We start from the raw sequence: 12,217 nt of genomic DNA, 5'->3' as shown, positions 1-12,217 counted from the left end.
ATTTTATTAGTGCGAATTAGCTCCTATTTCCTTTGGAGTCTGTGTACAGCCATCCCTATGCAATCATGATTCACCTACGGAAGAACAAGTTGTGGGCTTCCTAGCTACAAATTATTTGGTCTCACGAACGCAAGACGTCAACATAGCGCAACAATAATAAATGCACTATAAGAAAATCTCACCCTTCAATTCCAAAAATGCATTTAGCATCCATTGACTTAGGCAGTAATCAGCCACACTGGGAGGAAGTCTTAAGTTTAGCCGTGTTTGTCCTTGTAAAAACCTTCACCTTTGTGATCAACATTATGCTTGGATATGCAGTTCCTCAAGCATTTTGGCAGATGTGGAATCGCTTCTCTGACCAGAAGCCCCAATGAACAGTTCACTCAACCAGGCAGGCAGGCAGTCTTTCCACAAAGGTGCACCCTTGCTAGTTTGGGTGCTCAAAATAATTGCACGACTTACCTTTCATTAAATCTGCCTACCACGTCCTGATGCGCCTCTGTCCGGTAGCGAGAGTGCACATCCTGGAAAAGCAAAAGTTATTCGGATGAAACCCGAAGGATTGTCTTGAAACTAATCAGTCAGAGGAGCTGCAAAGAATCACTGTCCATACTTCGGCTGTGCTGCCTTCCAAGGCCTACATTTCACCACCTGTACTCTAAACATTTCATGGTTCTCTCTCCTAATTCCCATTGCATTCTTACTCTGGAGCAGCCTTCCCCAACCTAGTTGCCCTTCAGATGCTTTTCACTACAACACCAATTATCCCTAACCACGGGCTGTGCTGGCTGGGGCTGATGGGAGTTGCAGCCCCAAACATCTGGAAGCTACAGAGCCACATACAAGGTTATGTTGTTATCCTATAAAGCCCTAAACAACTTGGGACCAGCATACCTAGCAGACCGCTTTCCCTTATATGCATCCAGATGACTGCTACAACCTTCAGAGGAGGTCCTGATGGCCATTCCAAAACGAACAGCAGTTTGCCATGAAGACCCTCGATGGCAGGCCTTCTCTGTAGTGGCACCCACCCTCTGGAAAACCCTCCCTCGTGAGGTTTGGGAGGCGGAAAATGCAATAGCTTTTAAACGCCTCCTTGAAACATACCTCGTCACACAGGCTTTCCCTGGACTGTAATTTATCTGATTTTATATTCCACTCTTGGCTTTTAACATTTTAAATTTATTGTATACTTAATTGCATTTTTATGGTTTTAATTGTGCACTGCCCAGACAGCCTTGGCTATTGGGCAGTGTAAAAATGGAATAAAATTAAATTAAAAAATAACTAAGCTCCAGGGCCAAGTCTCAGCACTATAAATGAATTCCAGGACTGAACAGCTCATATGAAGCTCTAGGATTACCTCAAGCCACAGATTAGTAGCAATTTGGTACGGAAACAAAGTCAAGTGTGCACAAGTTGCCCATTTAAAATGGAATGTAAGAAGCCATCTTGTACTAGACCAGACTATTTTTTTATCTAGCATAGCCTATTCTGGCTGGTAGCAGCTTGCTAGGATCTCAGGTGAGAGGTCTTTCTCTTCACCAGCGACCTCACCCTTTTCTAACTGGAGATGCCAGGGCTTGAACCCAGGACATTCTGTGTATAGAACCTGGGCCCCTCCTCGACAGAAGAGTAGGCCAGCTCCCTGTTAAGCATGCATAAAAGCTTCCGAGTAGCTATACCATGGTCATGGTGTAGAGCTGCTTCAAGGAGTTCATTGTTCTCAGAAGGATCGCAACTATGCCCCCACCTTCCACGGTTTCCACCGTTCTAGCCAGCAGATTGGGTGTCAAGGCTTCAAAGTCCTGGAGAAGATGATGCAGAAAATCAACGCGGTGCCTTCAGGTTAGCTGCACATCAACGGTAACAATACCATCAGCACCAACCAGGATGCAAAGGATAGCAAGGACCTCCCCACCACCCCAAACACCACTGACTTTACTCATGCATAATGTACGATGCAAGAAAAAGACCCTGTTCAGACGTCACTTTAACCCATGGTTAGGCAGCTAAGCCGTTTTGCAGCAAGTGATTAGTGAGCATGTTTAAATCATGATTATGCAGCCACCATGGATAGGAATGGTTCACACGACACGCTAAGTTCACATGAAACACAAAGCCATAATGTTTAGCTCAAAATGCTTAACCACCATGGCTTAGAGTATTTGAAGACTTGCTAGATCAGGGCTGGAGCACATGTGGCTCTCCAGATGTTGTTGGACTGCAAGCCCCATCACCTCTCACCATTAACTGTGTGGGCTAGGATGAAGGGAATTGCAGGCCAGCATCTGTGGGAAGGTGTCATGTTCCCTACCCCTGTACAGGATGGAACTAGGAAACCTGAGCAATTTGGATTTAGGCAGGCTTCAATGCCTGCCTCTCCCTGCTGGGTTGCTGTAGAGCTGATTTAAGAGGACTACACTGATGTAGTCCTCTTTAAAAAATGTGGGCTTTTACAAATCTGCTCGCTTGCTTTTTCAGGGGCGCGATTGGTCACCTCTCAACAGGAAGAGGGCGGGGCTGGCTCCAGTCCCTGGATGGCCGCCCAGAAACCCTGTGCTCTGGGTTAGGATTACCCAATGCCACCTAGAGGAGGGAAAGTGCAGGGTTTCCAAAGGACGTGGCACCAGCTCTAGGACCCTATTTGGCTAAGGAGTGGGTTAAGAATGTTTTAAATAATGAACAAACATCTTCCTACCTGGAGTACACACATGCCAAATGTATTCCCAAGAATTTTGTGTGTCTCATTGTAATAACAATAACGAATGTTTGTGGCTGCCACGAACAACTCAAAGGGGTCATCTTGCTTCAGATCTAACATTCCAGTTTTAATCTTCTTCTGCAACTGTCTCATCCTTTTCTTACGGTGGCTGCAGGGGGGTGATAGGTGGGAATAAATTAAATTAGACATCCCCATTGGGGAAATGTTCACACTTACAGAGCAGTCCTGTGCATGTTTATTCAGAGTTAAGTCCCACTGTGTTCAAGGGGCATACTCCCAGGTAAGTGTACATAGGGTTGCTGCCATAACATTTTTGATCGGAAGTGTTACCTAATCTCAGAATTGAAGATCCTGTGCAGTTATACGTATTTAGGTTTCCTTGTGACTGGGGATGAAGATTGAAAAAAACAATAGCTTAATGGAAAGAATGGGTATGAGAAGAGGTTTGAAGGGTGTGAGCATAAGTGCTCTGGAAGGGAATTCCAAGCATAAGGCAGCAAGGGAAAATTGGCAGTGCAATAAAGGAAGTACTGATATTCCTAAACAAACAAGATGAGAATTGAGGATGGAATCCTCTGCATGTTTAGACAGAAAAAAAGTCCTACAACTTCCAACATTCCCCAGCCAATCATGGGGAATGCTGGAAGTTGTAGGATTTTTTCTATCTAAGACAGGAAAGAGGAAATGTCTGGCTTAAGCCAGAAATAGCAGAAGTAAGCATCAAAACTGTTCCCAGGCCTGTTCTATATTCATGCCAATAAGCTGAAAGATGTAATTACTTCTCCCCTGCCAGCTTTGAAACAGAGACCTACCCTATTTCTTCAATTCTAAGACGCACTTTTCCCCCCATATAAACATCACTAAAAATGGGGTGCATCTTAGAATCGCAGGTGTGTCTTAGGGTTTTTTTTTCTGTTGGTGGTACTGAAATTAGTGTGCGTCTTACCTTCGATGGCGTCTTACAATCGAAGAAATACGGTACTTGCAAACAACTAGCAAAACAATAAAAATGGATACAAGGGGTTTATAATCTAAAAGAAAAGGAAAAAAGGAAAGGAAAGGAACCTCTCATGCAAGCACTTGAGTCATTGCTGACTCCTAGAGGGACGCCTGCTCTCGCTGACGTTTTCTTGGCAGACTTTGTAGTGGGGTGGTTTGCCATTGCCTTCCCCAGTCGCAGTTACCTTTCCCCCAGCTACCTGGGTACTCATTTTACCGACCTTGGAAGGATGGAAGTCGACCTGAGCTGGCTGCTTGAGAACCAGCTTCCGCTGGGATCGAACTTAGGCCATGGGGAGAGTTTCAGCTGCAGTAACTGCCGCTTACCACTCTGCGCCACACGAGGCTCAGAAAAGACAAGGGGGTAAAAAGAGGACATGTAAATATTTTTACCTGCTAAAGCCCAGCTCTTTCTTATAACACCATAATACGGACGGCCTAGCCTTTACAGCTGCTTTAGACAACATATGATGGAGTATGACCACCTGTCAAATGACAATAAAGAAACTGATTATTAGTTCTGTAGTAAGACAAGTAAAACATCAGGGAATCCAATTAGAAAAACTTCACAGGCTAGAATTTTACTTATGTTCTGACTAGGTTTCCATCTTGGGAGAAGTGGCAGAACTTTCACATAGAACAGCCTTCCCCAAGTTGGGGGCCTCCAGAAATTTTAGACTGTAACCCTCAGCACTCCCCAGCCAGCATGTCGCTGACTGAGGGATGCTAGGAGGTACAGTCCATCACACCTGGTGAGCACCAGGATGCATCAACAGCATCTGTAGCCACACTTAGATAATAAAGGCTATTATATATTATAGAAAAGTTAATCTGAACAGTCATGGGCTACACCTCACCTGATCTTTGCCATGATCCCCTACTACGACAAAGAGTGTCCTGTGCCGCTCAGCCACTCCATTTTCAATGAGTATCCGAATACGATTATCTACTTTCTTGCGCTGCATTTTCAGCAGAAGATCCTGTAAAGTTTGTAGAGATTACAGCAACTCAATTCAAGTATCAAATCTCAAGCATTCAAGATGGCAATAACAGCTGGAGATCAAACGTCAACAATTTTTCATCAGGAGATGTTATTTCTCAACCTTACTGCAAGAATCCTATTCATACAGCGACTCAAAGAAGTTCTCCCTTACCCTTAGTTTTGAAATGTTTTCAGAATCAATGCAAGTTGCAGCACAACCCTATGGGTGTTTCCATAGATGCAAGATCCATTGTGTCTGACTCCCTAGTAAGTGTTTTAGGATTGCAGACTTAAACTCATCACTTCACAGGAAGAGCACACAAGAAATGTTGCAAGCGATAACCAGCAGCAAACAACAAAATTTTAGGTGCTGGGCTTATTTCGGGGCACAGAAGGAGGGAAATTTCAAATATCTAGGTATAGATTTCTCTGGTTTCCTAGCAACCAGAAGCCTTGAAATTTTCCCTGGGTAGAACCATGATCGTTTCATGGTCTTTTGCAAACACCAAGAAAATGGATGGGAAGCATGAATCTCTAGAAACTGCAGTGAAGAGCTAACATCCAGGCTATTGGGGTCTTTCCCAGTGAAAAGCACCAATGGTGCCTTCCTCATGAGGAGGCCTGGCTGTTTTGCACTATGATCCTAACTATGCTTACTTAGAAATAAGTTCAAAGGTGTGTAGTGACAGTGTGGTGTAGTGATTAGAGTGCAGGACTGGATCTCTCGATCCAGGTTCTAGTTCCCACTCGACCATGAAGCTCCCTGGGTGACTTTGGGCCAGTCACTGACTTTCAGCCTAGCAGGGTTGTTGTGGGGATAAAATGAAGAGGAGGAGGGCCATGTAAGTCACCTTGGGTTGCTTATAAAAGGCAATATATAATGATGATGATAATAATAATGGGACTTACTCCCCAGTAGGTGCACTTTTGACTTAGCCCAGATACACGAACCCTGCCGCCCTCCAGAAATTTTGGCCTACAATTTCCATCAGTCTTAGCCAATATACATAAAGGATTATGGGAGTTGCAAGTCAAAACATCTGGAGGGCCACAGTCACAATCCAATTTCATTCATCAAAGTTCTAGAGCAGGTATCATCTCCAAAACTTTGACCCCATTCTAGACTATCCCATGGATCAATTGATTACAGAAACAAAAAGATGTCAGATCTTCTAAACATATGGCCATTTTAGATACTTCCTAAGATGACTGCTTATTAAGCTGAGTATAAATACAAAAGAAAGTATGAGAGTGATTTCAGGTTTATTTTTGGTAAACAACATTCTAAACTTTAGAACATAAACATTGCTTTTCCTTTAAGAATATGAGAAGTGGCCACCTACCAACAGATCTACTGAAAGCATAACTCAACGCACGTCTACACAGAAATAAGTCTTATTAAATTCAATGGGAGTTACCTCAAAGGAAGCATGTGAGATTGCAGCTACAATCTCTTATAAACATGACTGATAACCGTGATTCTGTGTCAGTATATCATATTCCTTTCTATAGACTTTTCTCCTGAAGGAAATTACACTGATTTCAGTGGGTGCTTGCACCCAAGTGCAAAGGGTTACAGCATCCATGTCATGAAGGAGAAAGAATCAACACTTCAAGCCTAAATATGTTTTTGTCACAGTGGGCACCACTGCTATCCTGGAATTCACCTTACTATATTTTTTAAAGCCTTCACTCCACTTCGCTCAAAAATAAATTAAGATGTCTTATATAAAGAATCATAAATGCAGTTACAAAGCCAAACAGCAAAATCGGTTAGAATAAAAGCAAGACACTAAAAATTGAAGTTAAGGACCGGGAGAAGGGCTACAGTCGTATATCCATTTACTAGGGTGTCTACTACTGAGTCTAGGACATTGTAGATGCGGACAAAAAACAAAATATGAGGGGAAATAGGAAAGTTGATTGCTGAAAACGTTTACAAGTATTGGGAGGTAACCTTGCTAGGAAAATATCCAGGCGTGCAGTGGGGAGAAATTCATAAAGACAGGCAACAGCAAAAGGCGTCCAAAGCTTAAAGCTACGATTCTATTCACATTTATTCAGAAGCAAGTCCCATTGCACGCAGTGGGGCTTACTTCCGAATAAACACGCACAGGATGGGGCGCCACATCTCCGCAGCGGCTGAAAAATCTCGCAACCCAGCTGCTGCCCCATAACTCCTTCCTTACCTTTTCCGCTCCTTTCCTTCTAGATCCAGGCTACAAGCGACGATGTCAGGAAACTGCCTTTCAACTCAGGTCTAGGAGCAGCTTCCCACGTGCCAAACCATGTGGGCTGCGCAGCAGAGAGAAAGGACCCACCGTGCCTGCCTACGAGGATGCCTTGCCCAGAGAGGGGCGGCAGGGGGTGCGGGAAGGAAAGCACCGGTTACATGGGGATCATGCCAGCCACATGCTGCGGGCGGCTACCGGGAACCGAGAAGGGCTCGCTTTGGAGTTTGAGAGCAGCTTAGCCCGGGGGCCTTCTTCGCCTGCGCGCCGCTTTTGGCCGAAGAGTCCCACGCAGGAAAGGGAGGAGCTGCAGGCAGAGGCGGCTCTTCCTGCTCGAGTGCCTGCTGGGCTGCCGAAGACGCTGCTGCGAAGCTAGGACGACTCCCCTTGTCTGCGTACGGGGATGCTCTTTGCAGCACGGCGCTGTGATATCTACACAGAGGAGCCCCAATGGGTTGGGTCTAGTGTTAGTCTAACTTGTACCCTTCATATCAGTGGGACGGCTCTAACGTTTATGGAAGAGAAGGCTGTCAATAGCTACTAGTCTGTGCTACCTCCAGTAGCAGAGGTAGCATGCCTATGAACGCCTGTTGCTGGGGCGCATGGGTGGGAGGATCCTGTTGCCCCGTATCCGGCTGGAGAGTTCGTCTTTATTTATTTATTTATTACATTTAAATGCCGCCCCATAGCCGAAGCTCTCTGGGCGGTTTACAAAAGTTAAAAACTGAACATTAAAAAGAAATACACAAAATTTAAAAAGCATAAAATACAAACAAAAAACAGACAATATCTATTTAAATACAACTATTCTGGGGTCAGTTAAAAAACGCAGCATATGCTGTTAAATGCTGATTGGCCAGTGTGCGAACAGAATGCTGGACGAGATGGACCCTTGGCCTGATCCAGCTTTTTTTTTTTAATGTTCTTAACATTGGATAACCTCTGAACCATCTCTAAAAGCACTTATTTCTAGGTGACTGTGTTTACAGTTGCAGCTTAATTCTGTGCAGTTAATTCAGTGGGGCCTAACTTCTAAACAGCCATGCACAGCACCAGCCTGCTAAAACCTACCAATGGAACTGTATACCAATTTGGAAGTGAGCTCATTTAGTTTCAGAATGGACTATGAAATGGTCAGTGGAGGCACTTTGGATCACTCCTTCAGAGTTGTGATTGTTTCTGAGTTAAAACCCACCGCCCCGCTGACAGCCGCTACTAGAACTAGTCTTTTGCATCTTTAACCGTTTCAGTTGTTCGAAGCATTTCCTATGCATTATATGCAATCCTTCCAACAACTCTGTGAGGTACGCCATCATAATCGCCACAATGCAAATGGGATTTAGGCTGCAATCCTATACCCAGTTTCCTGAGAGTAGGCTCAATTGAAGTCAATGCAGTTTCCTTTTCATGTCGACAAGCATAGGATTGTGTTGTAAACTACAAATGACATGTGTAAAATCACTTCGTAAGATCATGGGTGACATTTGATGGCAGTGTTTAGCATCAAAACAGGTCAATATATACAGTCATGGGATTTCCATCTTATTGCTGAATTGTGACTTTTTGAATCACAGTGCAAACAGAGGTTAGCTTGTAATTATGTCAGCACCTTTCCTGTGCACAAATGAATAATCATGATTAGACCAATCATTTCATAGAAGTGTGGGATAGAGATTGACAGCACAAACCTACTCATGTCTCACTGAGTTCTATGAGGCTTACTCCCAAGACTGCAGTTCAAACTACCTGTGGAAACAGATATGGCAACGTAGGCAAAGAAACATAGTATTGTGGAGAATTTCATATTGACAAAAATTAGACCAAACTTAATCCAGAGAAGATGGAAGTGCTCCTGGTCAGTAGAGACACCTGGAGGACTGGATTCAGTGGCTGAGTTCCCATGACACTATCCCATGATGGGTAGATTCCAGGAGTGACCCATAGGGTTTAACGTTGGTGAGAACGCCCGCATGACACAAGGGGTTATTTACCCACACCCATGGTGTGGGTTATCATGCCATGTGGGGAGCTCCCATGGACTACTGCAAACAGCCAGTCAGCTGCTTGGAGCAGCTGGAAATGCCTCTGACGCTCTGCCCCATTCAGCAGATTTCTATGGCTGAGATCTGCTGGTGTACACCTTTTTCCACCTTGGTGGCCACCGGGAGATGTGGCCACTGTTCGCACAGTGGCCATGGCCAGGACAAGAGGGGCAGAGGATGGCTACTGGGGGTAAGTAGACTACACTCACTGGCATGGTTCGGCAGTCATGCGGGGGGAAGGGCTGTCCATGGTACCCCTCCTCTCCCTGCAGTGTGGTTCCGCAGCCACTATTAACCCCCACATGTCATTTGAATGTGCCTACTCCCTTTTAGATGGAGTTGCACTCCCTGATTGAAAAATCAGGTTTGTAGGCAAGCCTGGATTTACTCCTGTACCTGGATGTCCAGGGTTTTAACTGCAACCAGTACTTTTGCTCGACTGAGACTGGTGCATAAGCTATGCCCCTTCCTAAATGTTGTTCTGGCCATTATGACACATGCCTTTGTTTCATCTCATTTGGATTACTGCCATACTCTATGTGGGACTGGCTTTGAAGAATGTTCAGAAACTTCAACTGGTTCACAATCATACAACTGTTGATTGGGGCTAGTTGTAGGGAGCATGAATCCTAGAGTACAAGTTACACTGTTAGTCACTCAAATCACTGATTATTTCCTATAGGACCAGCTTCTCCCATATGAACCTGCTTACTATTATTATTATTATTATTATTATTATTATTATTTATTTATTTATTTATATAGCACCATCAATGTACATGGTGCTGTACAGAGTAAAACAGTAAAACTGTTGAACATAAGACCAGCCATGGTGGATCAGACCAAGGGTCCATCTAAGTCCAGCACTCTGTTCATACGGTGGCCAACCAACTCTTGACCAGGAACCCACAAGCAGGACATTGTGCAACAGCGCCCTCCAACCCATGACCCCCAGCAACTGGTATACATAGGCATACTGCCTCTGATACTTGTTAGCACATAGCTATCAAGTTTGGTAGACGCCGATAGCCTTCTCTTCCAGGAATTTCTCCGATTCCCTTTTAAAGCCATCCAAATTGGTAACAATCACTACATCTTGTGGTAGTGAATTCCATAGTTTAACTATGCACTGTGTGAAGAGGTACTTACTTTTATCTGTCCTGAATCTCCCACCAATCAGCTTCATGGGATGACCCCAGGTTCTAGTATTTTGAGAGAGGGAGAAAAATGCCTCCCTATCCACATTCTCCACACCATGCATGATTTTTGTACACTTCTATTATGTCTCCCCTTAGCCTTTTTTTCCAACTTAAACAATCCCAGCTGTTGTAACCTTCCCTCATAGGGGAGAGGCTTCAGTCACTTGATCATTTTAATTGTCCCTTTTCTGCACTCTTTCCAACTTTATTAGGTGTGGTGATCAGAACTGTACACAATACTAGAGTTGTATAAGGGGAGTATGATCATCAGTTTTATTTTTTATTTCCTTTCCTAATTATGCCGAACAAGGAATTTGCTTTTCACAGCCACTGCACATTGGGTTGACATTTTAATCAATCTGCCAACCACAACCAAAAGATCTCTCTTTGTTAGTCACCGCTAGCTCAAATCTCATACTTGGAAGTTGGGTGGGTTTTTTTTTAACTAATATTTATCACTTCACACTTGTTTAAATTGAATTGCGTTTGCCATTCTGATGCTCATTCTCCCAGTTTGGAGATCTTTGCAATCCCATTTTGCCTTAGCCACCTTAAATAATTTGGTGTCATCGGCAAACTTTGCCACTTACCTGCTCACTCCTAATTACAGATCTTTTAGGAGTATGTTGAAAAGCATTGATCCCAATACAGATCCCTGTGGGACTGGCACGGTTTACATCCCTCCATTGGGAGAATTTACTACTTATTTCTACTGTGTTCTGTTCTTGAACCAGTTACTAATCCATGAGGACCTCTCCTCTTATTCCACGAGTGCAAAATTTGCTCAGGAATTCTTTTTGGGACAGACTTTGTCAAAAACCTTTTGGAAGCCCAAGTAAACACTGTCAACCCCGTCCACATTTGACACTCTCAGTTAACTCAAAGATAAGTGAGACAGGACTTACCTATGCAGATGTGATTTTTTCAACAGGACTTGTCTTTCTATATGCTCATTAATTTTATCTTTAATAATGGTCTCAACCAATTTACCCGGAACAGACATAATCTCCTAGATCCATTTTTAAAAGTTACGTTGGCCGTTCTCCAGAAGCCCTTCTGTCTCACCAATATCTGAACTACATTTGGCAAGACCTGAAGAAATGGTCTTCTTAGTAATTTCACCAAGACTTTGGGAAGCGCCTATGTAAGGAGGCTCATTTTGCCTTCAGTTGGAAGGCCAAACTTAACAGGTATTCGGCCTATAGAGTGAATTTCCGTTGCTGCTTTTTAATCTGCATTTTAGTGTTTTAAATGCTTAATTGACTTTTAGGTGGTTTAATATCACACCGTTTTTTATTGTAGGTTTTATTACTAGCAACCTTGGGCATATATTATGGAAAGGCAGTGCACAAACGTGATATATAAACCCTAGTGTTTTCATAGTAGGCCAGCTGTTAAGAGCAAACTTAAACCACTTGCAATATAGATCTTGCTTGTTCTCTGTTGTTTTTCTGCCTCTAAAAACTCTGTATATCATATTCAGCACCACAGTAGGAGAAAGATTTTAAATTAATGACACATGTGCTAAACATTAAACTTTTTAGGAATACACTCAACACCCAAACTGCTTTGTAGTAACCGTTATTTACTTCCACAAGATTGGTTTACAGCAAATGTAGCCTTAATGGGAATTTAACACCTAATTGGTAAAAAAGTTTACAGTAAGTTCATTCACAGGCTCAGTTTGCAGATAACCAATCATGTCTATATATGTAATTTAGAGCAATGTGTGTTTGTTTGTAACAATGATTGATATCTCACATTCTTCCAAGATACAAATCCTTCCAAGGCAACCTACAGTTAACAAAGTACTTTTGAAAAACACAATAAATATAAACATACAGCAAGTTTACAGAATGGCGTTTAAAAGGATGGAAACACTGCATGCATTTACTCACAGGATAGATTTGATACACAGTGAGCACAGAAACAAACAGAAATTGATCCAACTATGTTTGAGCCAACAAAATAATGTTCAACTTTCAGTTTTTTGAAAAAGCCTAGCATATAAAACACATTTAGTCTGATTTTCCAAT

General features: G+C 43.2%; 1 protein-coding gene across 2 annotated transcripts in view; it reads right to left on the bottom strand.

The window, feature by feature from the left end:
• Nucleotides 1–6,988, bottom strand: part of NAT10 (N-acetyltransferase 10) — a 35,242-nt gene extending 28,254 nt beyond the window's left edge. The window contains exons 1-6 of one of the 2 annotated variants that reach the window (XM_063117414.1): nt 6,899–6,988; nt 4,585–4,707; nt 4,121–4,212; nt 2,705–2,876; nt 1,689–1,811; nt 466–527 (exon numbers count right to left, since the gene is read on the bottom strand). In XM_063117414.1, coding sequence (XP_062973484.1) covers nt 466–527; nt 1,689–1,811; nt 2,705–2,876; nt 4,121–4,212; nt 4,585–4,692 — 557 coding nt within the window. In that variant the 5' untranslated portion in view covers nt 4,693–4,707; nt 6,899–6,988. Of the gene's footprint in view, nt 1–465; nt 528–1,688; nt 1,812–2,704; nt 2,877–4,120; nt 4,213–4,584; nt 4,708–4,881; nt 4,903–6,898 lie in introns of those variants that run through there. The other variant, XM_063117415.1, reaches the window with a different exon arrangement.
• Nucleotides 6,989–12,217: the final 5,229 nt, after the last annotated feature.

The sequence above is a fragment of the Elgaria multicarinata genome, chromosome 2 (genome assembly GCF_023053635.1).
Source record: "Elgaria multicarinata webbii isolate HBS135686 ecotype San Diego chromosome 2, rElgMul1.1.pri, whole genome shotgun sequence".
Lineage (NCBI taxonomy): Eukaryota > Metazoa > Chordata > Lepidosauria > Squamata > Anguidae > Elgaria > Elgaria multicarinata.
This window is presented reverse-complemented; position numbering and strand designations above follow the sequence as displayed.